The 25,278-nt window shown below is 51.4% G+C and overlaps 1 protein-coding gene across 4 annotated transcripts; it reads right to left on the reverse strand.

The window, feature by feature from the left end:
* Positions 1 to 1,803: 1,803 nt before the first annotated feature.
* Aifm2 (AIF family member 2) lies at positions 1,804 to 23,797 on the reverse strand. 4 transcript variants are annotated; one of them, XM_042265598.2, is made up of 10 exons: positions 23,552 to 23,571; positions 15,797 to 15,846; positions 13,840 to 14,088; positions 13,433 to 13,548; positions 12,420 to 12,539; positions 11,866 to 11,958; positions 6,769 to 6,877; positions 4,164 to 4,316; positions 2,943 to 3,146; positions 1,804 to 2,183 (listed from the first exon to the last, which is right to left on the reverse strand). In XM_042265598.2, exons 3-10 carry the CDS (start codon positions 14,015 to 14,017, stop codon positions 2,032 to 2,034), a joined length of 1,125 nt encoding a protein of 374 aa, XP_042121532.1. In that variant the 5' UTR covers positions 14,018 to 14,088; positions 15,797 to 15,846; positions 23,552 to 23,571; the 3' UTR covers positions 1,804 to 2,031. The 4 variants fall into 4 exon arrangements, with proteins under 4 accessions (XP_042121532.1, XP_015845876.1, XP_076413296.1 ...); XM_015990390.3 differs by lacking the exons at positions 15,797 to 15,846; positions 23,552 to 23,571 and adding an exon at positions 23,680 to 23,797; XM_076557181.1 differs by lacking the exon at positions 15,797 to 15,846 and having other exon boundaries at positions 2,943 to 3,143; positions 23,552 to 23,645.
* Between the last annotated feature and the right edge of the window lie 1,481 nt (positions 23,798 to 25,278).

The raw sequence follows: 25,278 nt of genomic DNA on the forward strand, positions 1-25,278 counted from the left end.
AGAGTCTCACCATGCTCTCTCTAAGGCTCCTGGTCAGCCAGCGTCGCGGCAGGCTTTCTGTGGGTGGCTGATCCTACCTTCAGAGAGGGTGAGTCTGCTGTCTAGCATCCACAAACAGTCGAGCTGGGCACAAAACTGCCAATGGATCATCATTCTCTGGGAGAGAGACTCAAGTCTCAGCTGCAGCCTGTGCAACTAAATGGAATAGACCTTAGCCATAATCCAAAGGGGGATGGACTGGAAGCGCCAGGGAGGCTGGTCAAGGACTCTGCCACCCATAACCGGAGGCCAAGGCCAAAAGCAAGCGGAAGAGGCAGGGTGGAGAGAGTCATGCCTGAATCTGCTGGAGTGGCCTCACAGTCTCCTCTGCCATAGACGCTCAACTTAAGCCATGCACAGTTGGCTTTTCCCTTCTAGACGAGCTCACTTGGATAAAGAAGTGATTCATGTACCTTAGCAGTCTATAGTAGATACGATGGCCAGTGAGGGCCCAAGTGACAGGAGCTGGCCAGGAAATCAGCAGCATGGCCTCCTACCCCACCCCCAGCAGCAGCCTGCAACGATAACCTGGAAATCACTAGCAATCATCCACAGATGCCCATCTGATCTCTGAAGATCAAGCGGCCAGTACCCTCCTCAAGTCACGGGTCTCCTTCCTGGGATTCCTATGGTAGTTGGCAAAACGGGTTTCCCTTAGCCCCACGCCCTGCTAGGATAGTGTTTGAATGACTGTCCTCAAGAGCCAAGCCACTGTCATGGGGGGGGGGGGGCGTTCAGCTGCTCCCCTTTTCAAAGGACTGTCCCAGCTGGCCTTGTTGACTTTTTATCCCCTCGTGGAGTGGTGGGGAGGCAGGAGACCCTCACCTGTGTATCCAGCAGCACCTGTTGTGTGCAGTGCTGACTTAATTACATGTGGCCTCGAGGGGCCACAGCATATAGGCTGGGAAAGGCTAGGAGAGAGGTGCTCCATTTATGCCGCCCCATAGCTAGGAATCTCTCTTCCCTGCTGGTTAAAGGTTTACCAGGTTTGGCCTGTGGTTAGGGAGATGCACTCACACCCCTCAGATACTACGTAAGCAACCCCAGTAAACTCATGGTTCCCCAGAGTAAAGTTTGTCTTTGGGACCTTAGGAGAAGGGGCAGATGTTGCTTCTATCTCCCCGCTGGGGAAAGATTTCAGCCACAGCTGGACTAGCCAGAGGGGAATTCTGTATAACTCTCTGTCAATGTCCCTGTGACCTCCGGTCCGATGAAAAACGGAGATTAAGGCTCATGAAAGTTAAAGGAGGTCCCAAGGTGTTAGAAAAGCTGAGGCAGGAGCATTACTTGAGCTCAGGAGTTCAAAGCCAATCTGAATAATGTAGATAAACACTGGAGAGAGAGGGGGATTGGGGGGGTGGGGAGAGGGAGAAAGGGAGAGCAGAGTGCCAGATACTGTTAAGTTTCGGAGAATAAAATGAGGCCTCTATTAATCCCCTACTCGATGTGGGATCGACAAGCTTCCCCACCCCGAAGTGAGGAGAGACTCCCGGTGCAGGCCATCTCCCCGCCCAGCCCAGCCCTCTTTCTTCAGGTGGTCTCATGCGGTGTGGGCTCTATTTACCAGACTACAGACAGGATGCCAGCTCCAGGAGCCCACCTCTGCCCAACGGGAGCGCTGCACACGACACCCAAAGCCCTGTGCGTTTGCGTGCACACGCAGACCCGCAGACAGGAGCTTACGGCACAGAAAGCTGCCTCTGCCTTCCCAAGCCTCTTCCGCTAGCCCAGCTGCGAGCAGACCTTCCAAACCCGGAAAGAATCTTCTAGGGCTTTTTTTTTTTTTTTCTTTTTCCTTTTTTAATGTCTTCCCTCCTTTACTCTCTGTTCTCATTTTGGGGTCTTTATAAAGTTATCTTTCCAGCCAGCACGCGACTGACACCATGATCCGGACAAAGAGCTTCCGCCCTTGGCACCTGTCAGGAGGGTGTCCTTGGTCAACCGTCTGTCACCCTTCCGAGCGGTACCTCGACTCCCACGCAAGCCTCCCCGTCACGGTGGAGACTGCCGCATGGTTTTCCAGCTGGTGGAGATGAATAGGTCCCTGCTCTTGGCCAGTCGCACCATGAGGCGGCCTACGTAGAAGCCGCTGATCTGGCCCACGCCGTCGTTTCTGCCCATGGACAGGAGGAACGTCAGTGCACCTGGGAGGCAGACACACAAGGCAAGACGAGGCCTGAGGGATGCAGCCCTGAAGCCTTCAGATGCCACAGGCAACCATGCAGGCCTTTTAAGAAAGCAAGTGAGATGTCGGGTGCGTGCATGCATGCATGCATGCGTGCCTATGTGTGCATGTGTGTGGGTACATGTTGAGACCAGAGGACAACCTGGGCTGTCATTCTTCAGGTAACATTCATCATTTTTTGTTTTGTTTTGTTTTGTTTTCCTTTTTGGGTTTTTTTTTTTTTTTTTCCCGAGACAGGGTTTCCCTATGTAGCTTTAGAGCCTATTCTGGATCTCGCTCTGTAGACCAGGCTGGCCTCGAACTCACAGAGATCCGCCTGCCTCTGCCTCCCGAGTGCTGGGATTAAAGGCGTGCGCTGCCACCACGCCCCCCACCACCACCATTTTTGTTTTAAACACTGGCTCTTTTACTGACCATGAGGCCCCGGTTTGAGGCCTATTCTAAGCCTCAAACTAGGGTCCACCTTGTATGTACTTAACCATCTGCGCCTTGTCCCCGGCCTCTGTTGTTAGCAATGCTGGAGATGAAACCCAGGGCCTCGGTATGCCAAGCAGGAGCTCTACCACTGAGCTACAGCCCCAGACACGTTTGCTTTTCAAGAGACTCTGTGCTGTGGCCTGCAGTCCAGGGGTCAGTCAGTCATCTTACAGCCCCCAAAGCTTTCCTCACATCTAATCCCAAACTTCAACAAACTGTGAAGTGCCCAAGATTCCCTTACCTGGCTTGTAGGCCTTGAGGGGTCTCTGCTTCATGGAGTTGACAATGTTGGCCACGACAACGTTGGCATGCAGGCCAGCATGGTAGGCCATCTTGGGCTCCTTAACATCGGCACAGTCACCAATGGCATAAATATTGCTGTAACCTTCCACCTGGAGGAACTCGTTCACTTTCAGAGCACCGTTGCTGGCCAGTCTGGTCTCTGCTGGGCAAGATGACACCAGAGCAGCCCGGGTGACCATGTTAAGCAGCCTCCAGAACAATGGGACGAGTCCCGGGTGTGGGTCCAGTCACTTCAGAGGTGTGTGCTAAGAAGTGACACTCCCATCTGCTGTCATCCTGCCCGAAGTCCCCATCCAAGACCCTGCCCGCCAAGGCAAGCCTGACCCACACGAACAGAGGCAGAGCCCTGGAATGCCTTCTCATACAAAGCACAGAGAGCTCTTTGCAAGTTCCCTGGCTTTCTAAGTCTTTAACCGCCTTTGGGACAGATGTCGGAATTTTAAAATAGATGGGGGCCTTTCCTAAACAATAAACAGCGTCCCTAAAGGGACTTGAAAGAATTTATCTTTGAAAAGGCATTTGAATAATGAGATGTTAAACTCTGGGTGCTCTGCTCACTGCCCCTGTGGACTGCCTTCCTTCCAGATTGAAAACGAACTTCCTACTGGACAGAGACTGATCAGGGAAGGGTGCTCAGCCATGGGTGACAGGTCCCTGGGGATGCAGTGCAATCATGGGGCTTGGCCACTGAGTGCCACTCTCATGTAGACGCTTAAACATGCATCAGTCCGCTGTCTGTCTATCCCTCTGAAATACTGAGCTTTAAGAGACGAGGCCATGTTACGGTCCCCACTCCCGCAAATGGAGGTTTGGAACTGATGGAGCCAGATGCTTGAGTCTGGATTTGCAGAGAGCAGCACACCTGTGGATGGGAAAAGCCTGCCCTGGGAGTTCCTCAGCTTCCTCTTGGAAAGCGTCAGGAAAAGAGGCTCTTCTCGCCTCTCTGAAGCCCATTCCCACCTCTCGCCTCTAGGAGAAAGCCCTCACCTTGGAAGTTCCTGGCCTCCCAGCTCGGCAGGCGAGGCCCCTCACCTGAATTTAAAGTTCAAGGTCTAATGAGCTAACGGGATCAGAGGAGGAGGCCGAGGGTGCTGGTTCAGGTTGCAAGGGGCTGTGGGGTGTCTCCGAATGCCAGGGAGAGAGGAGGCCGCCCACTCACCAAATGCACTGTGGTAGGCAGAGCTGTTGATCTTGATCCCGTTGCACACAATCACCAGGTTGGTGGCCACCTCTGTGCCCTTGTCTGTCTGCACCTTGATGTACTCCCGGTACTCATTGACAGGCAGGTCCTCCAGGTTGCACACCCGCTCACCTGTGGAGGGTACCGCGACAGGAAGCTGGCAGAGGCCGGGCCCACACCAAGGTTAACCGTGGGGAAAGTGATCACTCCCCCTCGTGACGCTTCCCTCGGTCCACTCTTCCTGCCTCATCCCCAAGCAACAGAATGTGGACATCTTGTCCCCAGGGGATCCATCTGGAGAAAAGTTCCAGAAAGCTGCTGGAGGGAATCGAAGCCAAGCTTCCCAAGTTCTAGGAAACACTACTCAACGGAAGGCCCCTTCCTTCTCTGGATGGCAGCTTGCCCATCCCGTCCAAGCAAAAGGCCCCCAGCACAGCACAGACGAGAAAGCATTCAGTTGGCAGCTACTTGCAAAACATGCAGAAAGCCCTGTGTTCTAGACCCAGAACCGCAAAAACTAAGCATGGCATGTATGCCAGTGCCCTGGAAATGGAGGCAGGAGGATTACAAGTTCAAAGTCCTCCTTGGTGATACAGTTTAAGGCCAGCCTAGTCTACATGAGATACTCTATCTTTCAAAAATTTAAGAAAAAAAAAAATGAGGGGCTGGAGAGATGGCTTAGCAGTTAAGAGCACTGGCTGCTCTTCCAGAGGTCCCGAGTTCAATTCCCAGCAACCACATGGTGGCTCACAACCATCCGTAATGAGATCTGGTGCCCTCTTCTGGCCTCTAGGCATACATGCAGATGGAACACTGTATACATAATAAATAAATAAATCTTTCAAAAAAAAAAAAGAAAGAAAGAAAAAAATGAAGGAGCTGGAGAGAGGGCTCAGTGGTTAAGAGCACTGGCTGCTCCCTCCAGGGGACCCAGATTTGGTGGTTAACATCCAAATAGAGGCTGAAAACCATCTGTAACTCTAGGTCAAGGAGATCTAATACCCTTTTCTGGCCTCCATAGGCACATAGGGCACATACATAGTACATAGACATGTACACAGACAAAACATCCACACACATAAAAATTATTTTAAGGGATGGATGCATGGATGGATTGTAGCTGGAGATTTCTTCAGTCCCGCCGGGGCCCACAGCTGTTCAGATCCAAGTAAACACACAGAGACTTATATTACTTATAAACTGTTTGACCATGACAGACTTTTTGCTATCTAGTTCTTATATCTTAAATTAACCCATTTTTATTAATCTATAAGTTGCCATTTACATCTAACTTCTCATGGTGGCGGTGGCTGACAGCGTCTCTTCTCAGTCTTCCACTTCCCAGAATTTTCTTCTCTTCTTATCCCACCTACACTATCCTTCCTGCCTGGCCACTGGCCAATCAGCATTTTTCTTTTATCAATCAATCAGAGCAACACCTTCACAGCATACAGGAAGACCTTCACAGCACACAGAAATACATTCCCAGCAATGGATGGATGGGTGAATAGATGGATGGGTGGATGAATGGGTGGACAGATGGGTGGATGCATGGATGCATGGGGGGTGGGGGTGGGGGAGTGGATGGATGGATGGATGATGGATGGATGGATGGGTGAATAGATGGATGGGTGGATGAATGGGTGGACGGATGGGTGGATGCATGGATGCATGGGGGGTGGGGGGGTGAATAGATGGATGGATGGATGATGGATGGATGGATGGGTGAATAGATGGATGGGTGGATGAATGGGTGGACAGATGGGTGGATGCATGGATGCATGGGGGGGGTGGATGGATGGATGGGTGGATGGATAGATGGCAAAAGGCAGAGAAAGTGAGAGGGAACCTGTTTGAAAACAAAGCACTTCCTGTCCTCGGTGACCAGTTACCACAGGGGCTGTGACAGCTGAGAGGAGCTTCCACAGCAACTGTCACACCCCCTTCTGCACAGAACATGGAGGTGACACCCAGGTGTCATCCCATTCTAAATACTGGCATCTTCTTTCCCTTCTTGCTCTGGACAAAAAAAAAAAAAAAAAAAAAAAAAAAAACCACACACACACACTCAAAACGTAGGGTGGTGGTGGCTAAGCCTTTAGTCCCAGCATTCAGGAGGCAGATGGAGTGCTGGGAGGTAAGGCAGAGTGAGTTCCAGTGAGTTCCAGGACAGCCAGGGCTATACAGAGAAACCCTGTCTGGACAAACCAAAAAGAAAAAAATCCACACTCGATGCCTCAAATTACACACCTGTTCCCTCTTCCACAGAGACATCAAAAATCAAAACATGGGGCAGATCCTTCAGAGGCAATAAGTCATTCAGGAAATAGCATCTCCTCTCTGTCCTTGTCCAAAGCTACAGCCGGGCACTGCTAGCCCTGTGATTTTTTACCTCCAGTTGGACACAGCTCAAGCAAGCTCCGACGCTTGAGACTTCCTGATGCTTTCCAGATACAGTGGGAAGGAGGGGAGCCTGAGTGGATATTCCACCCCTACAGCCCCTACCATATATATATATGATATCCTGGGCCATGAGCAGTAGATCAGCAGGTGGGGGCTGGGCAGGAGGGGTTTATCAACATACTCAACAGCAGCTGCACGCCCTTCCGGAGAAGGATCTCCTTCACTTCCTGCCGCACACAAGGTAGGAGCTCCTTGTCCGCCAAGGGTACCCTGGAGTGGATGAGAGTGACCTGGAACAAAAACAAACAAACCAAAACCACAGGGCTTGCGAGGGAAGCCCGGAGCCTCTTCCCCTACCTCCATGTAATACTGAGGAAACTGAGCGTCAGAGAAACTCTACACAGTCGTTCCGGACTCCAGCCTACCTCTCCGTACTCAGTACTCAGTACCCCTAAACCAGAGGACCACCCATGTGCCACTGCACGAACCCACACCTCACCTAAGGCAAATGGACAATTCTTTCAGGATATACAATGGTATAATCAGTATATAAGCTGCTGGCATTCCGACCCGCTACCAGGCTGATAGCAACACTAACGCCAGTTCTAAAATTAGCCTCATAGGCATGTCCACTTGCTGTCTCAGCATGAAGGTGTGGAGGCAGATCGTGACCACCGTCCAGGTCAGACTTTGAAACCAGGCTGCCTCTCCGGCCTGGTGACACAGGCCTGTAATCTCAGCTACTATGGAGGCTGAGGGAGGAGGATCTCAGGTTCTAGGCCAGGCTGAGCTACGGAATGAATTCCGGACCAACTGGCAACCGAGTCAGACAGACCCTGTCTCAGAAAGTAAAAAGAGGCTGAGCGGTGGTGGCCTATGCCTTTAATCCCAGCACTCAGGAGGCAGAGGTGGGCAGATCTCTGAGTTCGAGGCCAGCCTGGTCTACAGAGTGAGTTCTACGACAGTCAGGGCTACACAGAGAAACCCTGTCTCGAAAATAAAAAATATGAAAAGAGGGCAGGGGACGTAGCTTAATGCGTGCCTAGCGCATACAAAGTCTCAGAAGGAGGAGTGAAGAAGGGAGAGGGGAGAGGAGGACAAGGCGGAAGTGGGGAAGTGGGGGGACTTGGCTGAGTTGAAATCCCACCTCTGACGCTCGGGTCAGACATCTCCCCGAGACTCACCAGAATCCACTCGTCCCACCCAGGAACTGTGTCATGATGGACACGAACGCACGTTACAGGAGGGCTGGCAAAATGCCTCAGCAGCTAAGGTGACTGCATCAAGCCTGGCAACCTGAGTTCGAACCCAGGACCCACATGGTAGAAGGAGAGAACCAGTTCCTACAATTGTCCCATGACCTCCACATAGAGAGCAGAATGTGGCATACACACACACACACACACACACAAATACATAAAAAATTTTAAATTATATTATTTTGTTTTTTGAGACAGAGTCTTTCTACATCAGTGATTCTCAACCTGTGGCCACAACCCCTTTGTGGGGGTCAAACGACCCTTTCACAGGGGTCACCTAAGACCATCAGAAAGATCTTACAGTTCACACAGTCGCAACATTACAGTTATGAAGTAGCAGCTAAAATAATTTTATGGTTGGGTGTAGTAGGTAGCCATTCCAGCTTTGATCTGGACGTTCCAACCCCCATTGAGGCTTTGGTAACTGTCACGCCTACAAGGTGGGGCCAAAAGAGGGCCCTGGAGACCCGAGATCCGGATGCGCCAGCTCTCTTGCTTCCTGGACCCTGGACGCCGGACTGCACCACGCCTTTCCTAGACCCTGCAACCTACCTATCCCTTCATTTGTAAGTTACGCCACTAAATAAACCTCCCTTTTAACTACTTGGAGTGGCCTTAATAATTTCACCAATAGTTGGGGATCACCACAACATGAAGAACCGTATGAAACAGTCACAGCATTAGGAAGGTTGAGGATCACTGTTCTACACAGTCCTGACTGTCCTGGGGCTCGATATCTAGACCAGGCTGGCCTAGAACTCACAGAGATCCTCTTGCCGTTGCCTCCCACATGCTGGGATTAAAGGTGTGTGCTACTATGCTGGGCCCTAAATAAAAATATGTTAAAGGAAGTGACTTTATCGCCAATCCCACGATAGGTGGCTACTATAGGGCTCTTAGATGCCTACTACTACAACATAGATCTTACACTGAGTTGGTGGAAATGTGCTACTTCAGACACTCTATCCCTGGGACATGACAAGAATTCCAGTCTGTCCCTGGCTGCTGACACAGAGCTCTCAAGCCCTTCCAGTGCTGGAAGAATCACTTGTTCTGACATTTGACCCTAATTCCTAACCCAGAGCTTCTGCAAGCTTTATAATTCTCTGAATGACAAAACTACCGGATGCCTTGGAATTTCCTGGGTGATAGGCGCATCATTCAATCTGATGAGACAATGCCACCAGACTCAAACCATAATGGGAGCTCCCAGCTGCTGCCCCAACCCACCCCAACCCCCAGGAGGCAGAGGGGAGCCAGAGATGGTGTTCCACAGTCCATCATGCCTAAATGCTTAAGCTTTCAAAAACTCCCAGCGGGACTTGGAGAGCCTCTACATGTATGAACATGGCCAGATGGCACACCCCAACTCCAGGGAGAAAGAAGCCCCTGTGCTCGGGATCTTTATCTGGCTGTTCATATATGTCCTTTAAAAGCTTATTTTATTAGTTTTTTAGTTACATTTACATGTGTCTGTATGTGGATATGTGCACATGAGTGCAGTTCCTATCGAGTCCAGAAGAGGGCATTATATTCCCCTGGGGCTGGTTATAAAGGTGGTGTGAGCCCCACATGTGGATGCTGAGAACCAAACCTGGGTCCTCTGCAAGAGCAGTATGAGCTCTTAACCACTGAACCATCTCTCCAGCACCATCTGTGTCCTTTGAAGCATCCTTTGTGATAGGTAAGTACTGTGGGATCGTCTGTATGTCAAATTGCTCTGATTGGTCAATAAATAAAACACTGATTGGCCAGTGGCCAGGCAGGATGTATAGGCAGAGAGGAGAAAAGAAAGAACAGGAAGGCGGAAGGAGACACTGCCAGCCGCCACCATGACAAGCCGCATGTGAAGATGCCAGTAAGCCACAAGCCATGTGGCAAGGTATAGCTTTATGGAATGGATTAATTTAAGCTATAAGAACAGTTAGCAAGAAGCCTGCCATGGCCATACAGTTTGTAAGCAATGTAAGTCTCTGTGTTTACTTGTTCGGGTCTGAGTGGCTGTGGGACTGGCGGGTGAGAGAGATTTATCCTGACTGTGGGCAAGGCAGGAAAACTCTAGCTACAGGTAAGTCAGCAATGGTAAGCAAGCGGTATCTCTGGGGTCTATATGCCACTCTGGCCACTGTAAAGCCGGGTGGGAGGGATTTTCCATTTATAGCTGGGTCGGAGTGTTATTTAACCAGGGACCTAATACTCCACTGTCATCCGAGATGGGAGCAGCCTTATGGGTCTGAGCCCTTGATCTATGGTGCAGGTGCCAGTCCCAGGCAGCTCTGGAGTTGAACTGCATCGTGGGACACCCCACTGGCCACTGGCGTCAGTAAGATCAGTCAGTGTTGGGAGAGACCCACTCTTCTCATCACAGAAGCACCGAGAACAAGCAGGGGAGGGTTGGATTTCCCTACGCAACACTCATGAATCAAAATGAATACTCTAACTACATCCATCAGTCACCATAATTTCCAACCATTTGTCAGAGAGCAAGCATATAATTAAATTATCTCGGATTGATTTTCCTTGTCGAAGCCGACCCTCTCTCCCCAGGGAGAAGAGTGCTGTTCACGGGCTCTTTGTGGCTCGAAGAGGCTGACTCACGTGAGCCAAGGCTGACCCACATGAGGTACCAGAAAGCCGGGGGCTTCAGAACCCATCACTACAACGATCATTCAGCTCTCACCGCTCAGGGAGCTTAGACTCCCCCCTCTCTCTCTAAGGTCCCAGCCAGGTTCCTATCTCTCCAGCATTAGAAAAATCAGGGCAGGCTGTTGCCTCCCTTCCAAGGAACTGAGGATCAGTCCTTCCCCAGGGTGGGCAGCTCTCCCAAGGCCACGGGTGCAGCTGTCCAGGACAAGGGCTGCCAATCAAACATAAAAAGGAAACTTCACGGCAAAAAGAGGTTACCAGAGAACATCCAGGCCTCATCCCAAGGGCCTTAACTATGGAGAGACATGGGAGGTTGGGTTTGTGAGGGTTTCTTGAGAATGTGGTCCTCCTCCTCTCCCCACATTCAGAACTCCCTCCAGCCGGGAGCCTAAAAGGAGGAGGCTCTTCTCCTCCTCCCTGTGTGGAGTAAACTGCACGTGGAATTGCTTTTAGTGCAAGATGGAAAACGCTCTGCACGTGGGGCTCCAGCCTCCCGGGACCTGAGCAAAGTTCTGATGTTGCTGGGGTGGCAGGACAGGTGAAGGTAAAGACGCTTGCCCCCAGCATGATGACACGCGTTCAAAACCCAGCGTACACAGAGTGGGAGGAGAGAACTGACCCCCACAGGTTATCCTCTGACTCACACCATGGCAATTGTGCGTGTGCAGGTGCACACACACTAAGACTATATATGTATAGATTTTCAAAAACGAAAGGGAGGGAGGGAGGGAGGGAGGGAGGGAGGGAGGGAGGGAGGGAGAAAGGAAGGAAGTGCTGTGGGATGGTCTGTATGTCAAATTGCTCTGATTGGTCAATAAATAAAACACTAATTGGCCAGTGGCCAGGCAGGAAGTAGGTTGCCAGGCAGGAAGTAGACGGGACAAGGAGAGAGGAGAATTCTGGGAAGCGGAAGGCTGAGGCAGGGAGACACTGCCAGCCGCCGCCATGACAAGCAGCATGTGAAGACGCCCGTAAACCACAAGCCACATGGCAAGGTATAGGTTCATAGAAATGGATTAACTTAAGCTATAAGAACAGTTAGCAAGAAGCCTGCCATGGCCATACAGTTTGTAAGCAATCTAAGTCTCTGTGTTTACTTGGTTGGGTCTGAGCGGCTGTGGGACTGGCGGGTGACAGAGATTTGTCCTGACTGTGGGCAAGGCGGGAAAACTCTAGCTACAAGGAAGGAAGGAAGGAAGGAAGGAAGGAAGGAAGGAGGGAGGGAGGGAGGGAGGGAGGGAGGGAGGGAGGGAGGGGGGGGGGAGGGAGGGAGGGAGGGAGGGAGGGAGGGAGGGAGGGAGGGAGGGAGGGAGGGAAGGAAAAAGGGAAGGAAGCAGACTGCTGAGAGCTCCTAGCCAAGAGGGCCGCCTCACCTCCTTCTCGGGGTACTCAGTTTTAATCTCTGCTGCCATCTCCACTCCTGCGGAGCCACCCCCCACCACCACGATGAACTGTGAGCGCTGGATCTGAAGAAGAAGAAGGGACCATGAAACACACCCACACGCCTACACGGTGGTTCAGCCTCTGGAGGGGGAGGGAGGCCCTGACCAAAGAAGGGCAGAGCTCTGTCCATATTTGAGCTCCAGCTGGGCCTCCCCACCCCCACCCCCGCCACCTCACAGGATCCCTGGGGAAACTGGGAGCATGGAGCTAGTATCGCACAAAGCACAAAGTACCGCACAAAGCAGGTGGAATGGGAGGCTGCGTATATGAAGAGGTAACAAGTGGGACCAGCCAGAGACACAACACAGGACCTCAGGTCTGAGGCCTCCTCCGGGAAAATCTCTCTCTAGCAACTCTCGGCTGCTCAAAAGCTGTTTAGACAGCCGTGAGGTCGTCCCACACAGTCTCCCTGCTCCCGCCCGGGGGTGTAGCCCACCGCGCTCTGGCCTGCCCACCCAGTCCCACACCCGTCAGTGTGGCCCACCTGCTTCACCATGTCCTCGTAGGCCTGGATGGCTGCCTGCTGGCAGGACACCTCGTTGAACTTGCCAGGGAAGGGCCCCATGCTGCCTGTGGCCAGGATGAGATGTGAGAAGGGCAAGGCCTGTAGAGGAGATGAAAAGGACATGTGAGACCCAGTCAGAGATGCAGGACTGGGCCTCTGCCTCCAACCACCCAACACCAGGGGGCCGGGGAGCATTGCAGAAAAGAGGATCCTGGGGTTGGGTTTATGAGGTAACTCTGGTCCGCCTCTCCCCATAGCTCTGTACAGCCAAGAGCCCAAGTAGGAGGAGGAAGAGGAAATACCACACTCATGGGAGGCATATAAGGCACCAGGAGCCAAGAATTACCTACGGAAAGCAAGAGAGCATGGAATGTAGAGGTAACCAGCGTAGGGGACAGGAGCTGGAAACTGCTTGGGGGAGAGCAATAAGCAGGACTCCCATCTCCAGTGTAGAGTTAGTTTGGAATCTTCTGGATTTTTGTTTTTGAGACTGGGTTTCATATAGCCCAGCTATGTAGCCAAGGATGACCTTGAACTTCTAACCTCCTGCCTCCAGCTCCAATGGAACTGGGATTACGTGGCATATACCACTGTGCTCAGTGCTGAGGAACACACCCAGAGCCTCAGGCACATTAGGCAAGAAGAATTCTACTGAGCCCACATCCCCAATGGCTCTCTTGGATGTTTTGGAACCCTCCACCTATCACTCCAAAGAATGACTCTTATATAAAGGCTCAGGACAGTGCCTGGCATGTGAGAAAGACTCGGTGGTGGCACACGCCTTTAATTTCAGCACTCGGGAGGCAGAGCTAGGTGGATCTCTGTTTGAGGCCAGCCTGGGCTACAGAGCGAGATCCAGGACAGGCACCAAAACTACACAGAGAAGCCCTGTCTCAGAAAAAACAAACAAACAAACAAACAAAAAGCACTGAGAAGCAGAAAACAGGTCTTGGAGCCCACAGATGGCTCCCTCTTGGGCCTCACACACTCACCTCACCGCCCTGGAGCAACACCGTACGGTTCTTCAGGTCTATGCCAACCACTTTGCCCTGGCGGAAGTTGTCCTTGAAAGTCACTGAGTAAGAAATGAATGTCTTTTTGGCAAACCCTGGCAATGGACAAAGAAGATGTCATGGGGTTGAAAAGGGTTGAAACTCTCCCAAGCCACATACCCACCCACAAGGGTGCTCGTGGCCACAGCCAGGCCAGTGGGTATGCCCAGGTGTCCACTCTGCCCTGAAGTGCCCGTCCGGTCCTCCAAAGAACCTAAACTCTTACCCTGGGACTTCTTTATAGGATATGCTTAAGACCAGTGCCCTAAAATGGAGGAAACGCCCCCCAGCCCTGGCATCATACCCCATAACAGTGACAAGACCGTGTTCTCAAAGGAGTGACTCACCACTCTCCACGGAGGCCCGGAGGGCTGCCACATTGTGGTGGAAGGAATCCTTCATGTCCACCAGCATGAAGGGGATATTCAGCGCCTGCAGCTGGCTGGCGGCCGCTATCCCTCCAAAGCCCCCGCCCACGATCACCACGTGCACGGCTCCCGTATCCACCGAGACCTGGGACCCCATCTTGAACTTGGCACTGCCGGGCTGGGAGGAGAGACTACATTCGATTCAGGGGAATGAGAGGGCCGGGGTGCCTGTGGCGAGAGACAGGTGGACATCAGGCGTCGTCCTCAGGTGCTCCGCTCTCCCCCTTATTTATTGAGACAGGGTCTCGCGATTGAACCCACAGCTAACTAATTTGTTTCTCTGCCTTGCTAGAGATAGAATTACAGTTGGGCTGGCATGAGCACTTGGCATTTATTGGGTACTGAGTATCCAGACTCAGACATCACACTTGTATGGCAGGCACCTTAAATGTTGTACTATCACCCCAGCCCCAAGCATTCGTCTTTCACTCATGAAATTACAACCCCATGGAAAAATTAAATTCAAAGAAGAAGGGGCAGCCTGCTCTCACCCCATCAAAAACACCTGCTCCCTTCTCTAGAGGCATCCGAACCGCCCCCACCCCCCCCAGAGCTGTTCTATAAACCGAAGGCCATAATTATCAAACCGTTCTTCAATTTGCTTTTCCTAAATATACGTCCTCAAAGATTGCCAAAGAGGGAGCAGTGTCTACTCAACATACATGAACACAGCACGCTGTTGCTGTGGATCATGTGATCAGACAGACAGGTGTGGCCCCTAGCCTTACAGAAACAGAGCTTGGGCCAGCAAGATGGCTCAGCAAGTGAACAAGCCTGATGACCCAAGTTTGATCCCCCAGAAACCGGTGGAAGGAGAGACGTGATTCCCAGAAGTCGTCCTCTGAGGTCCACACACACATGGTGGCACACGCATGCCCCCCCCAGCAATATCATACACATACAATAATGATTATTACTTAACTAAATAATGCCCCCAACAATATCATATCCATACAATAATAATTACTACTTATTACCCAAATATTCTTTTAAAAAGAAGAGTTTAGAACATCAAAAGATGGGGTGGGTAACAAAAGCCGTGTAGGAAATTGCGCAGGTAGGTGAACGAGAAATGGTGGCCTTGCCTGTTGGAAACCAGGCAGGAAGCCACATCTAAAGGAAAAGCCTTTAACTCCCACGCTCAGCAGACACCGCAGTGAGATTATGTTAGGGGCCTAGGTCACCAGTGTGAACCCCAGGTCGAAGGGCGCCATTGGCAGAGTATGATAAGCGTCTTTCGACACAGGATGTTATTACGGTTCGGATGTGTTTTCTAAAAAGCACACACTGGAAACATACTCTCCAATGTGACCGTGTAGAGGTGACCCTTCTGGGAGCTGTTTAGGTCATGAAAGTCCCACCTATGAATGGATGCTCGCGAAATCTAAAAATCACTGAGGGGCCGGTGAGGTGGCTTTAGCTGGTAAAGGTGCTTGCCACCAAGCCTGCCGATATGAGTTCAATCCCCAGCTCTCACATGATGAAAATCAACTTTTGAAAGTTGTCCTCTGACCTCCACACATGCACCCTGATGAGTGCACTCGAGTGCATGCACACATGCGTGTGCGTGCGTGTGTGTGTGTGTGTGTGTGTGTGTGTGTGTGTGTGTGTGTAATTTTAAGAAGCGGGTCCCTGAGGCTTCAAGCACTCGCTCTTCCTTGCCTTCCCCATGGGAAGGTGCAGCAGCAACGCCTTTGGCAGAGGTTGGCTCCTTGACTTTGAACTTCCCAGCCTTCCGAGCCATGAGCCAACAATTTTCTGCTCGTTATAAATTATCTGGCCTGCAGCTGTCTGTAGAAACGCCACAAACAGACTGAGACAATAGGGGAGGAGCCTGCCATGGGATAGGTCACTCCAAAGCAGCAATACCCCTTACCCCGGGGACATCTAGGGTATGACCCAAGACATGGAGGTCCGAGAGGAAACCTGCTGGGAAAAAAAAAAATCTCAATGACTGTCTGCTGTGAGAGAGGGTGGGGGTGAGGTGGAAAAGCACTAGCTATCTGGTAGACCCTGTGTTGAGAGGGGAGAGCCAGGCCCTGAGGGAGGCTGCGAGGAGAGACAAGAGGGTGGTCATCTGAGGCGGGTGCCTGCAGTGGGCGTGGCCTAAGCTTGAGCCCCACCCCTTGGACTGGGGCAGGCTACCCAGTTCCCAGCACACTGAGAGTAAACCTTGGTTGAGCCTCTGGAGCGAAAACTCCAAAACCTTTGGCCCAGAGCTGGATGTTGAGGCATCTAAGGCGGAGGAAAGTGGCCGTCAGGTCACTAGACACAGAACTGCTGAGCCCAGAGATAACAGCAGATGTCGGGTGCCCGGACTCCCCCCCAGCACCTGCATGAGGCTGTCGGGGCCTCTTGCAGTATCCTGGGGTCTGCCCCTGTGTCTCCAGCCCAAATGAACCCCAGAGATGAACATGCCATGTGGCCTTGAGACAGCCCAAGGGCTGGCCAGTGTGGAAAGAGCCACCCATCCATATGAGGGCCAGGGCCTTCCAGCTGAGATCTAGAGAGCAGGAGAAGGGTTGCTGGGTGGTACTGTCCCAGACCAAAGGGACATCAGACTCCTCCAGCCTGGGCCAAGTCCTAGGAAGGGACCTCTTGGGTGACACTAAGGACAAAAAGCTACAGAAAGCAGCCAGAGAGGCCCAGCTACTCTGTGGGCTTCAGGGCAGGGCACCAATAATGACATTTGGGGGGGACATAAGAAAGGAGGAAGTAAGTCAGGCACAGTGTGGCCCATGCCAATAATCCCTGCATTGGGGTGGTAGAGGCAGAAAGATTGGAAGTTCAAGGTGACCCTCAGATATATAGCAAGTTTAAAGCCAGTCTAGGATACATAAAGACAATTAAAAAAAAAAAAGTCTTGCTGCATGCCTTTAATCCCAGCACTCGGGCGGCAGAGGCAGGTGGATCTCTGTGAGTTTGAGGCCAGCCTGGTCTACAGAGTGAGTTCCAGGAAAGGCGCACAGCTACACAGAGAAACCCTGTCTCGAAAAACCACACACACACACACACACACACACAAATAAAAAAATTTTAAAAAATTAAAAAAAAAAACCAAGGTGGATAGCTCCTGAGAAATGACACACAAGGCTGACCTCTGACCTCCAGGGCTTGCACACACGTGTGTGCCCGAACAAAAAGAAAAGAAAGAAGTTCACACTAAGCTGAGCCTGGAAGTAGTGGCTCAAGCAGCTGAACAGCTTCGTGAGATCTCAGCTGGAAGGCCCTGGCCCTCATATGGATGGGTGGCTCTTTCCGCACTGGCAAGCCCTTGGGCTGTCTCAAGGCCACATGGCATGTTCATCTCTGGGGTTCATTTGGGCTGGAGACACAGGGGCAGACCCCAGGATACTGCAAGAGGCCCCGACAGCTTCATGCAGGTGCTGGGGGGGAGTCCGGGCACCCGACACCTGCTGTTATCTCTGGGCTCAGCAGTTCTGTGTCTAGTGACCTGATGGCCACTTTCCTCCGCCTTAGATGCCTCAACATCCAGTCCATCAGGGACTGTTCGGGGTGGCGCTGTGGCACTGGAGGGCCACCCATCATCTGATCCTCTGTGTAGTGGGAGGGAACCCCACTCGCCTCTGGGCCTCGGTTTACTCTTTCTTTTTTTAAATGGATTTATTTTATTTTTCTGTGTTTGTCCGAATTTATATATATACCCCACATGCATGCTTGGTGCCTAGAAGGCCAGAGAGGATGTCGGGAACCCTGGAACTGGAGTGAGAGATGGGTGTGAGCTGTGGGTGCTGGGAATGGAGCCCAAGTCCAACCAAGATCAGCCAGTGCTCTTAACCACTGAGCTATCGATCTAGCCCCCTCAGTTTACCCTTTCTTTTCTTTTCTTTTCTTTTTTTTTTTTTTTGTTTTTGTTTTTGTTTTTTGAGACAGGGTTTCTCTGTGTAGCTTTGCGCCTTTCCTGGAACTCACTTGGTAGCCCAGGCTGGCCTCAAACTCACAGAGATCCACCTGGCTCTGCCTCCCAAGTGCTGGGATTAAAGGCGTGCGCCACCACCGCCTGGCTTTTTTTGGTTTTTTGAGACAGGGTTTCTCTGTGTAGCTTTGCACCTTTGCTGGAACTCACTTAGTAGTCCAGGCTGGCCTCGAACTCACAGAGATCCACCTGGCTCCGCCTCCCGAGTGCTGGGATTAAAGGCGTGTGCCACCACCGCCCGGCCAGCTTACCCTTTCTTGTAGGAAGCACTATACACATACCCTTACACATGTAGAATTGATTCTAAGACAAGGAAACCCCTGGGACAAATCCTCCCACCCTTGCACGATGTCTCATGATTAAAACACTGTTTTCATTGGTGCTGGTGTGTGGGAGGGGACTTCAAGTTATTTCTCATTGGCTAAGTGGCCTCTAATACACCAAAGCTCCAGCATTCCACCCATCTGACAGATTAGGAAACTGAGTCCCTGACAGGATTGAGACCACAAATCCCCCAGGAGGCAAGGCTCCTTCTCTTCCTCTAACTCCTCAGAGGGTTGCCTGAGCATTCAGCAGGCTAACTATGCCAGCTGAATAAAAATGAATATCTCCAGGGAGCCAGGACCCAGGAAGACACAGGTACTCAGCCAGAGGCAGGAACAGACATCGAACAGGAACGGGGCCTGCAAACAGGGAAGGTCAGAAGGTGGACCACAAAGGACCTTCTGTGTGGGCCCCGTCCCGCCCTCGAGGCTGCCAGTCAGTGGTAAGTTCAGAAGTGAGTAGGAGTTCAAGGCACATGGGGCAGAACTGTGGGGAAAGCAGGTAACAGGCCAGCACAGACGTCACTAAGGTCCCATCATGCCAGACGGGCCAACAAACCCGCCCTTGCCTCTGCTGAGAACTCCATCCCTGCGAGGGGAGAGTACCAGCGTCAGCTGGGCTGGCCAAAAGTCCCAGATGCCTCAGCTCCTCCTTGTTCACCTAGCTGCTTCCCCAAAGAGCAGACAGACCTTTGCTATGCTCAGCCGAGCCAGCCCCCAGTAAAGCCAAACTGCTGCCCTGGCCTCCAGGGCCTCGGCAATGTCCAGAAAAGGGGGGCCGTTTCTCACACTCCCTGCTGCTCTCTCTGGAACCTTCTCTCTCCTCCACTGACCTCTGCCACCCTCACTTGGGAGATAGGAAGCCAGCAACTCTCTAGAACATTCCAGCTCCTTGCCCAACACTTGGACACACCAGTTGTCCTTGGCTCTTCTCGGTCCATCCTTGCCTGCCCTCCCCGGAGCGGGTAGGGCGTTGGGGTGGGTCATGGCTCCTCTTTGCTGGGCCGTGACCTACTTGGCCAGCCACTGAAAACCAGGGCCTCAGCCACAGTCCTCCACTTCCAGCTGCAGAGCCTGTGGTCACTCCAGATGCATGCATGGCATGAATGGATGTTATCTGTGTGTTTGAGTGTGCTTAACTCGGCAGCCAGGCTGGGCCGACTACATTTACTGGAAGACTCTGTTAACCCGCAGAAACCTCCATTGGTGGGAGACTCTAGAAGAGACCCACACACACACACACACAACCTCTTCGTTTTTAAAGAGTGAAAGGTTTGTCCATGGAAAAGTCAGGCAACAGAATCATCACCTGTAGACCCTCGCCCCATTTACAAGCAATAAGACATAGCACTTCGGAGTGCATACACACACACACTTGTGACGGCTGCAATGCCTGGCGTCCCCTGTCCTTTCCCTGCAGCTTTGCATTTCATACCTGTGGGGTTTTCACCCTGTTTTGGAAAAAGAAAGTTCAGCCCTTGGAGAATGCTCCCCCGTTCGCAGACCCGACCTCGTTCCCTGAATCAGGTTATTAATTATGGGCTAAGAAGGGGTGTCCACCGTCTTTCTCAGCTTTCTCTTGTTTGAATTGCTAAACAAGTATGTGTTGTCTTTGCAAAAATAATTAAGCTTCAAAAGCGAGACGGGGCCGCGGAGATGTCTCGGTGGGTAAAGTGTCTGCCATGCGGGCATAGGCTCTGCGTTTGTATCCCAAGAGCCCACTTAAAAGCTGGGCACTTGTGGCTGGAGTGATGGCTCAGTGGTTAAGAGCACCAACTGCTCTACCAGAGGACCCGGGTTCAATTCCCAGCACTCACATGGCAGCTCACAACTGTCTGTAACTCTAAGATCGGACACCCTCACACAGACATATATGCATACACCAATGCACATAAAATAAAGATAAATAAATTGTTGAAAGAAAAGAAAAAAAAGCTGGGCACTCAGCCAGGTGGTGGTGACACATGCCTTTAATCCCAGCACTCAGGAGGCAGAGGCAGGCGGATCTCTGTGAGTTCGAGGCCAGCCTGGGCTACAGAGTGAGTTCCAGGACAGGCTCCAAAGCTACACAGAGGAACCCTGTCTCAAAAAACAAAACAAAAATAAAAAAACAAAAAAACAGAAAAAGCTGGGCACTGTGGTTTGGACCTGTAACTCCAGCACTGGGTAAGCAGAGACAAACAGATCCCTGTAGGTGACTGTCCAGCTGGCCTAGCCAAACCAATGAGCTCCTGGTTCGGAGAGACCCTGTCTCAGAGAAAATAAAAAATAAAAAAAATAAAAAAATAAAAATAAATAAAAAAGGAGGACACCAGGAATGGAGACACAGGTCTTAAATCCCAGCACTCTGGAGGCAGAGGTAGGCAGATCTCTGTAAGTTCAAGGCCAGCCTGTTCTACATAGGAAGTTCTAGGCTAGCTAGGGCTACAAAGTGAGACTTTGCCTCAAAAAATAAAATAAAATAGGTGGGTACTTTCCAAGGAAGGGTACCCAATGTCAACTATAGCGCATGCATACAAACAAGCACACACATACATACACACACACACACACACACACACACACACACACACACACACACACACACAAGTTGCACAGGCAAGCTAGCTGTGACGGTACATCATACCCGTGATCCCAGAATTTAGGAGGCAGAGGCAGAAGGATCAACATAAGTTCAAGGTCCGCCTTAACTCAATAGTGAATTTCAGGGCTGTAGAGTAAGACTGTATCTCAAACAGGAACCTAGTGAGATAGGTCTATCACTCTATGATTTTCTTTAATCAAATAGAATTCACATATAAAAGTTCCCATCTAAAGTGTCAATTGGCAGGTTTTATTATACTTCCCAGATTGAACAATCACCACAACTATCAATCCAGAAAACTTCCATCAGGGTGTGATGGTACATGCCTGTAAACCCAGCACTTGGGGGAACACTGAGGTGGAAGTTCGAGGCCAGCCTGGAACATGTTCGTAGACCCTGTCTTGGAGAAATCCTTCGGCGGCTACTAACATACCTTGTCTCTACAGATCTGCCTACTCTAGATGTCTTATGCAAATGGAGTCATACAACATATACCCTTTTGTGTCTGGTTCCGTTCCCTGACCTGCATGGTGTCTGTGTTCCCCCTTCACATGGCTAAATAGCACCATCATACAACAACACCACATTCTTGTGGGTGACCCAACATTTTAGTTTTCACTTCTTGGCTGTTGTGAACAGTGCCAACCCGGATGGACATCTGTGCACAAGGTTTTACGTGGCCATGTTTCCAAGTTTAGTCTATGGCCACGGGAAGAACTGCTGAATCATGGGTAACTCTGGGTTTAACTTTCTCAGTCACTCCTCCCAGCAAGGAAGCACAGAAAAATCTCAACTAAAACCACCGGATTCAGAAATATTAGCTTAAAACAGTGGTTCTCATCCTTCCTAATGCTGGGACTCTTTAATACAGTTCCTCATATTGTGGTGACCCCCAACCATAACATTATTTTCGCTGCTACTTCATAACTGTCATTTTGCTACTGTTATGAATCATGATGTAAATATCTGTATTTTCCAATGGTCTTAGGTGATCCCTGTAAAAGGGTTGTTTGAAGCCCCCCAAAGGGGTCACAACCCACAGGTTGAGAACCACTGGCTTAAACTAAGTCTTAAGCGCTGGAGCATCGTTCAGTTGGTGGAGCGCTTGCCTGGCATTCAGAAAGTCCTGGGTTTGAGTCCTAGTACCACATAAGGCTCACTTGAAATTCCACGGAGAGGCAGGAGGATCAGAAGTTCAAGGCCAGCCTTGGATACATAGTAAATTTGAGGCTGCCAAGGGCGACATTAGACCTTGTCCCCCTGCCCATTCCCCCACCCCTTCAAAAAACTAATGGTACAGCAACTTCTAAGTAATCTAACCATTGTCCCATCTCCCAAAACATACACACACATACATAGATGTGGTTCACGCTTGAACTTGCCTATCAACCCTGTTTTCTCTGCCATACAACCCGACCCCAGGATAAAAGACCTTCAGGAATGTACTGGAACACATTCCTGCCATAGCTGTCAAGAGGTCAAACCTCAGGCAACACAGAGCAGGAGCCCTGGACACCCAGGCCAAAGGGAGACCATTCTGCTGTCTTGCTCCACAAAAATCACAAATACGCTGCACAGCCATTTGAGTCATCCTGGGCTTATACAAGAAGGAAGATTTCAACACCGACACAGAATAGCCTTGTCCCCACAGTGGCCAAGAGGCAGAAGCCTACTGAAGTGTGACTCAGTGGGCTATGATGTCCTCCCCTCTTCCACTGCGGAAGGGAAGTTGATGGCTCCCCTCTTTGGACACCAGGGACCAGGCTGAGAGGGGAATGCTGCTTGAGAATGCACCCCCAAATGTAGCCTTTTGGAGTTACATCCAGTGCTAAAAGGGACTGACTGGAAGGATGAAGAGAAGAGGAAGGTTCCAGGACAAGTGTGCTCCCTTCAGGATCATAGACACTCCTGTACTCAGACCTCACCCCAAGTGACCTGCTCATCTCTGTCCACTGCCAGCATGTACACCTTCATCTACCACCAGACAAGGTCCACTGACTCCACAGTACTTGATAGACCCAGCTCTATCACTTATGGTCAAATGGTCCTGGAACAGCCTGACACTGACTGCGGTTCACTGCCCTGTTGCATAGGAAGCAACCTGGGTCCAGGCTGACATGCAGACCCCTTGGGGAACATCTAGGGGTGTGGCTGAGCACTTGGGGTGTGTAGGCAGCAGGCACAGGCTCATGCTAGAAGGTGATGCCAGCCTTGGGGTATAGGTGCTGAGTGGGGAGACCTAGAAGTCCCTTCCCAAACTGCCTATGCCTCTTCTCCCACGGGAGACTCGGCTCCTAAGACAGCTGAATCCTCCCCAGCCTCCCCTTAAGTTCCAGGGTCAAAGAGATCTTGGCGTGCCAGGAGAGAGTGAGTGAGTGGATTCAGCCACAGCTGGTGTTGTTTTGGCAGAACCCCGACTTCGCAGGTCCCCCAATGCACCCGAATTGATGATCACGTGGGCAACCCCACTCACTTGCCCTGAGATCCCTAAGAGTCTCCCCGCTGCGCTCAGACACGGCAGTCCTTCTCACTGAGACTCTCCCAGGATCGGGACCGCGCCTGCCACGCCTGCGACACCTGCCCCTGAGCGTCCTGCTCCCTCCAGAGCCCTAAGTTCCCGGAAAGACTTAGCGGGGGATTTAGGGGCGGGGAATCTCAGGGAACCGAGTCCTACCGGGCCAGCGCTGGGTATCCTAGGCAACCGCCCCCTTCTCCCAAAGCCGTGGCCCCTGTCGTCCCTCCACCGTACCCCGCCGCACCCGGGAACAGGGGCCCAGGCGACCTCACCTGCCGCTGTCCGCCTGTCTTCCAGCGCCCGCCGAGGCCCTGGCCGGGGCGTGCCCATCACTGTCCCCGGCCCGCGGCGCCGCCCTAGCCCCGCCCCTAACCCCGCCCCCTGCTGCCCTGGAACTGACCTTGGCCGCCTATGAACCGTTTGCAACTTGAACACATATTCGCCGCAGCCCACGTAGCCTCTCCGCCTGCCAGCACCCCTCGCCCCAGTTTTGCCTGGGATTCTGGGAGACACCTGTAGATCCTATCCACCCCCCAACCCCCGCCAGCACTAGCTAGCTGCGCCTCCTTCACGCATGTGCGTAAGGGCTGAGCTCCCGGTGTACGCCCAGCCCCGGGTCCTGCATTGGGGACTTTAAAAAGGAGAGTGGAACAAGTGTATCTTTTGGTCAAGTGATGGCCTGGGGAAAGAGGGGTTAAGCCCCAAACTGGAGAGCTGGGATGTCGCTCAGTAGGACAGACTGCCTGTCTTGAGTGCCTTAGGTTTCTTACCCAGCACTACAAAAGAGGAGCTTAGAGGTTGCTTGCCTGTAATCCTAGTACTTGGGAGGTGGAGACAGGAGCGTTAGAAATTCAGGGTCATCCTTGGCCACTACAGCCAGCTTGAGGCCAGTTTGGGCTTCCTGAAATCCTGTCTCAAGATGAAACCACTACCACTACCACTACCAAAAGCATCTCTTGTCTCCTACTGTGGTGAGGAAACTTGAAGGCTGGAAAAGGTGTTAGACCTCTCTTCCATGCTGAAGTCAGCAGCACCGGGCAGAGGAGGGAAGTGAGCATGGGTACAGAGTGGCAGAAGCAGGGCAGAGATATGAAAGCCAGAGCGTTCTAAGCTGCAGTCTCTAGGGAAAAGTAAAAGATAGGCTATCTGTCACAATGCACATATTGTCCCCTGTCCTAGGAGCAGTGGACAACTGGGAGATCACTTTTATGTCTGAGCTGGGTGTACTAGCGCATGCCTCTACTCGCAGCCACTGAGGAGGCTGAGACAGGGGGATCACAAAACATACATATATATTGGGGGGGAATACTGTTTCTTTCCCCCCCTTTGAACACTTATTTTTATGAGAACTTCACTCATGAATACCATATTTACCTCATTTCCATCCATCCCTCCAACTCCTCTTATGTCCCCCAGCTCCCTCTCAAGTTCATGATCCTTTCTATAATCACTACTGTTGCATGTACAGAAACTTAGAGACTGAACCTACTAGGTCCATTTAATATTGTTCTTATGAACATGTAACCACGCGGGAATGTATAACGTTAGTGGGGGCTTTCCCTAGAGAAGCCTGACTCATACTCTCTCTGTCTCTGTCTCTGTCTCTGTCTGTCTCTGTCTCTGTCTGTCTCTGTCTCTGTCTCTGTCTCTCTCTGCAGCCGTTGATCAGATCTCTCTCTACAGGCTCTGAAGTAAGAGCCTATAGCTCTTAATTTAGAGATGGGACCGTGTGTGTGTGTGTGTGTGTGTGTGTGTGTGTGTGTGTGTGTGTGTGAAAATAGGATTTCAGGAGAGATGGTTCAGTGATTAAGAGCACTGTCTGCTGCTCTTCCAGAGAACCCAAGTTCAATTCTCACACCCACATGATGGCTCACAACGCTCTGTAACTCCGGTTCTGCAGGGATCTAATACCCTCTTCTGGTCTCTGAGAGCACCATGCACATAATGTGGTGTACAGACATACATGCTGGCAAAACACACATACATATTTTTTTATTAA

This window comes from Peromyscus maniculatus, chromosome 21 (genome assembly GCF_049852395.1).
Source record: "Peromyscus maniculatus bairdii isolate BWxNUB_F1_BW_parent chromosome 21, HU_Pman_BW_mat_3.1, whole genome shotgun sequence".
Taxonomy (NCBI): Eukaryota; Metazoa; Chordata; class Mammalia; order Rodentia; family Cricetidae; genus Peromyscus; species Peromyscus maniculatus.